Here is a 5491-nt window from a genome sequence, read left to right on the forward strand (position 1 = left end):
AGTTATTTAAGTTTAAATTTAAACTTTCTTCTATGTTCCTTTTGTGTCCATTGTACATAATTTTCTTTGTTTAAAACTTTCTAAATGATTCCCTCAGATACTGCCTAATAGTCGAGTATTTGCGATAAAAAATCTCATCAATTTATATTTTGTTGAATAACAGAAATTATAATATAGAGAACCAAATGAATATTGACCTAATAAACAAAAGAAAACGGAAAATAATAAAAATATAGGATATAAAAACAGGAGTAGTTTAAGAATGCTGAAGAAAATAACAAACAATAGGAATTAATGTTTTACCATATAAAACTAAAAAAAATAAAAAAATCAACAAAATCAAAGGGTGTCAAGCTGAACAATTAAAAATGTTAATAAGATAACACAATATATTCATATGTCATGAAAATATTTCTCTATAATTTGCACAATTATCAATCCCTACCCTTTTCAAACTATACATCAAATAATCCATTTGTTTAAAAGCTCAAACTTACACAGCATATCAGTCAAGAAGATATACAGTTTCTGAATCTTCATCAGTCATACAACCCTTCTTGGTCCCATATATCCACCAGAAAATCAACCATTTCCTGCAAAACATAGCACACTCGTCGTTCTAGTCAGGAATCTAACACTGAATCGCAACTGAAGAAGTAGCAAGAACTGCTCGAGTAACTCACAGAGAGGGGAACGGGCTGTGGGAACCGCTTGCTCGTCCCCAGCAAGTTTTCGTAACTTGCATTCCAACTATACAGGTGCAAGGAGTTAGTGACTGACGAAAAAACTATTTCAATTTTCAAGTGCACTAAAAAATAACAAGAGTAACATGTCATAAAAAGATTTTCAATTTTCAACGAGAACCATATCATGCTTCCATACATCTGAAAAAGGAATCACATTAAGAAAGATGTTCCGGTGAGATGGTTTTGTCCTGACTTTAACAACCTTCTAGAAATAACCCCAGTGCCACATTCATGTGTTTGGCTGAATTCAAGAACAAGGTGAGTAAAAGTACCTTAATACGGGTTCCTTATTCTTTCTATGGGTTTGGGGCTTCTTAGTTCCGACCCATTGAAGCCGGCTTTGGTTCCAGAGCAGCAGACCTAAATCCACAACACTAATTTATTAAAACAGCAGCAAAAATGGCATACAGCAAGACAAACTCTAATTTTTGTTAAGAATTGATCAACTTTCATTTTCACTTCATTAAAAAAGAGTCAAATTGATAGAACTTGCCATGATTTACAAACTCTGGAGGGTTGCTACCACTGCCGCTGCAACTCACACTCTGGTTTGAGACGCTGATTGATGAAAAGCTTCTCTGTGACTGAAGCGCGCTGTTCTCCAACAAATCACACGTGCTGGTGCTCCAGAAGTCGTCTGAAATGCTTTGTTTCTTCACCAGCTGGCCTTGAATCCTCAGCCCTTTCGATGGTTCGTCCACAGCAGTGATGGGTTGAGATTTATCACAACAACCAATACAACTTCTGTGCTGTTACAAATGATGTTTATACATGTTTTCCATAAATATAGATAAGACGACAGAAGAGATTTATGCCAGAAGGAAAATAAGCTAAAAACGAAATTGTCATAGAATCCTGTTCGGTGATATAGCCTCAAACATGTTTTGACATTCTGACCTATAAAGATCAATCAATTGAAGTCTCAAAGATTCATCAAGAGTCACTAACAACATTAGAATTTTAATAGATAAGTGATTGACAATTATTTCTTAAAATCAAGGATATAATAAGTATAAACTTAGAAAATCAATCAACACTATGAAAAAGTTCATGGAAGTAAGATGATTTGCAATGCTAAGAAGAAATTGGGAAATCTAAAAGCTCTATTATTTTTAACACTTCTGGAACATTTTAAGTTTTCATAGTTCTAGTCTTATTAGCACTAAAAAGAATTGGATCCCCTTAATTAAAAATTTGTCTCTGATTTGCTCACATTTTTTTAACTCTAAATTAACTGTAAATATAATGAAACTATATGGTTTGGCTCTAAACTAAAACTGAACTCACACTTTTCCAACTCTTATCTAGAAACCAATCCAGGTAGGAATATCCCTTAATTTTGGAACAGAGGGACGTTTCCAGATCCCACATGGAAAATATAAGGAAGAATGATTGGTTATATAGAGAGATCCAATGGACTTTGTTAACAACCATTTTGGCAAAGCGAGAATGAGAATCAAAGAGTTCCTAGCAGAGTTCGTTGTATCATTGCACCCAACTGGTCCCCATCTGCGTAGACCTGGGCCTTACTTGTTATTTGAGTATCAGAAACCATCGTGCTAAAGCTTCTCTACTTTTGCAATTAAAGTCCAATTTTATGAGTTTCAACACCAAACGTAATTTATTTGAGGGGATCAGCTAAAAAGTAATTCATTTCATTCAAATCACTTGTATGATATTTAAAGGAGCTGCGTTGAGAAGAAAAGGAGAAAGACATATGTAATGAAGGTGCTTGACTGAACTAAGAAACATGTCGGAGAAATTGGAAAATACAGCAGTCCAGATTCTCACAAATTGCGACAGCCACCACATCTGTATAAAAAGAAAACAGACTAAGAATGATAGCGTTAGATCAGCTGCAGTCTGCAGATTTAGGATTATCTTTATTATATTAGTTTTTGTTAGTTCATAGTTATCTTTTATTTTTTCGCAGTAGTTCAATTATTTAGGGTTAAGTTTTTAGGTCAAGACTCATGGGCTCCAAGTTAATTAATTGGGCCTCAAGTCATTAGGTCTATATATAGTTCTTTACGATTTAGGGTTAATTATCTTGGGATCATTGTTTAGGGACAGCAATAGCTGTAGGGCAGAGATATTTTCTCTGAGGGCCTCGCAGGAGGAGTTTTATATATTGTATTTTTTACTTTCTTTCTTATTTCTTCATCTTCATACGCCTTTACTCTATCAAAGAATGACCATGACATGCTAAAATAAGACTATATAAAACTAAATGTTTCAACTGCCACAACACTTGAGCTAAGTTATATCCCAAACCTGGCCTATGATCTGATTTTTCTCTGTTTGAGCTCATGATGGTCTATAATAAAAAACCAGTGTCTTCAAAAAAAAATGAGCTAGAGTTATATAATTCTCGAAATTTACTTGGGATTTCCTTGAGCTTATCATATCCAGTAATACCACAGCTCCCCCAAGCCTTCATTGTATTAGCCCTTTTTCCTTTTCATAAAACCACATATTATCCAAGCAATAGCTCTTTTGAATTAATAATATCTTACTCGAGATATAAAGATGTCTTCTGAAGGTCTCAACTTAGGCATTAATTCTGAAGTTCTCTTTACAGATATGCAGTCCATTCTTCAAAGTAGTTCTTCCATACACCATGCTTTATGTAATAACAAACAGCAATAGTTTCCCAATCCAAAATCAGTTTTTTAATCACAATCCATCAAAAGTCGGTTAATGCAGAACCCCAGCTAATCAAATGACCTAAACCAGAGTTCCTGCTATAGGTACTATATCTGAACCCGACATGGGGATTACAGAGATTCAGAACTTATGTCCTTAAGCCATATATGGTAAAGGGTGGCACTTGTGTTATTTTGTGCTACTTCCACTGAGCAACTTTGGCATATAAGATGAAAAGTTTGATAAAAAACGTTCACAGACAAAGATGAAAAACGAGCCTGTTGAAGCAAGGGCATCAGATATTTAATTCAATAAAGTATTAGAAACAAACCATAGAAAGAAGAAAGAAGAGAATGATGCACTTGTACCACCGGTAACCAAACCAAGTATGTCTGATCACATTCTTAGTAATCAATACACAAATAAATAATAAAAGTCGTAAGAAGAGCAACAAATTCGAAATATTCCTTCCATAGTATATAAACTTGGCTCCTCTTTTTTTCATGTCAGATTTCTCCACTGAGTTCTTCCAGAAACTACGGATTTACCATCCACAACCCTCATTATTTCTCAAGACCAAGCCTCAAGGTTATCAAATGAAAGGAGTCTCCCAAATCATTACCATTTATAAGTTTCCTCTTCACATCTAAGATGACACTGTTTAGTAACATAACACCACATAGCTGATTCTGAGATAAAAGCTGGAGGTCTTCTATAAAAAAAATGTGAGTCACAAGTTCAAATCGAATCAAAAAACGAAATTTGGATTGATTTCCTAAAGAATAGAATCATGATGCTTCCTAGATTATAGCTTCCTTGTGGCTAAAACACCTATTCAAGTGGATCACAATTTCATATCCAGAAAAAAGAAAGCCAGTTATCATCCCATTTTCAAGCAAGATACACAAAGAAGGGGGGAGGTAAAGCAAACATATAGGATAAATCATATACAAATTCTAGTCTTGACGAACTGAATCGATATTCAATCAATTCATTAAGTAGTGGTACAATAGATCAAATAATAACAATAAAGGGGACAAAAATAAAAGCAAAAAAGGGATTAAAATGAGAACACATACCCCATGCAAGCAAGGAAATGACTGATCCAAGAACTGAACGAACTGTACAGCATCATATATCTATACATAAACGCCCCCTAAAAAATGTGATCTTTCTCCCAAATCAAGAAACCATCCCAAACATCAAATTCCAATAGATTAAGCACAATCCCTGTTAATATTTCAACATAATCAGCATCAATTTGATAACAAATCCCTCAAAAACCTAAATCATATATGTCAGATAGGATGAGGATTTTTCCTTTTACCTGAGAGAAAAGCCCAGAAAAAAAGCAGGCACCGCGCGGAGGCCCACAAGAGTGCTAATTGGCTGCAAATGGTTTTGGCCAGACGTAGAGATTTTACAGTAAAAAGTCAAGATTTTCTTTGTTTCTTGATGCGGATGATGTGATTATGACCCTTATCCACAACGATTAGACTGTAAATTATGCCCCTTTTATATGCTTACTATACGAGTGATTAAGAAAGATGGGTGTCGAAATAACAAATCAGTGAATGCTAAAGATAAAGTTTTGGGAAAATGGGACATTGCTTTAGATGGTGAATTCTTGGACAAGAGGGAGCGGGTTAGTCGACAGGTAATCAACAAAATACTGTTTGCCTTCCCAATTAGTGAATTAACTCCCAAACTATAAATCTTTAATCTTTAATTAAAAAAAATACACACACCAAAACTCCCAAAAATATCATCAATCTAAATATTTTAGTATTAATATTAACATTCGGATCCGAAATACAGGTGGGTCCTTTCCAGTATTGGAGTCATGAATCTTGGACACGAAGAAACTTAAATAAGTCGAGTTTGGGGTAGTTTTATGTTAAATGGAAAAAAATAAAAATAAAGGTAGAATAATGTGATAACTCTTTTATAAAGTAGCCGAATTTTTGTCGTGCTACTGACATAATGTTCATTCCAGCCAAATCGTATAAGGCTAAACCAGGCTAACCAGCCCAACTCGAATGCTATTTCAATTTGTAGCTTAAAATTTAAGCTTTGAAGATCCTAATCCTAGCTAAGTT

The 5491-nt window shown here is 34.4% G+C and overlaps 1 protein-coding gene across 3 annotated transcripts; it reads right to left on the minus strand.

The window, feature by feature from the left end:
* Positions 1 to 362: 362 nt before the first annotated feature.
* On the minus strand, positions 363 to 5235 carry LOC130988290 (uncharacterized). 3 transcript variants are annotated; one of them, XM_057912101.1, is made up of 6 exons: positions 4720 to 5235; positions 4472 to 4622; positions 1240 to 1490; positions 1019 to 1106; positions 684 to 750; positions 363 to 593 (listed from the first exon to the last, which is right to left on the minus strand). In XM_057912101.1, exons 2-6 carry the CDS (start codon positions 4537 to 4539, stop codon positions 540 to 542), a joined length of 528 nt encoding a protein of 175 aa, XP_057768084.1. In that variant the 5' UTR covers positions 4540 to 4622; positions 4720 to 5235; the 3' UTR covers positions 363 to 539. The 3 variants fall into 3 exon arrangements, with proteins under 3 accessions (XP_057768084.1, XP_057768083.1, XP_057768082.1); XM_057912100.1 differs by having other exon boundaries at positions 363 to 750; positions 4720 to 5061; XM_057912099.1 differs by having other exon boundaries at positions 4472 to 5052.
* Positions 5236 to 5491: the final 256 nt, after the last annotated feature.

Source organism: Salvia miltiorrhiza, chromosome 6 (genome assembly GCF_028751815.1).
Source record: "Salvia miltiorrhiza cultivar Shanhuang (shh) chromosome 6, IMPLAD_Smil_shh, whole genome shotgun sequence".
NCBI lineage: Eukaryota > Viridiplantae > Streptophyta > Magnoliopsida > Lamiales > Lamiaceae > Salvia > Salvia miltiorrhiza.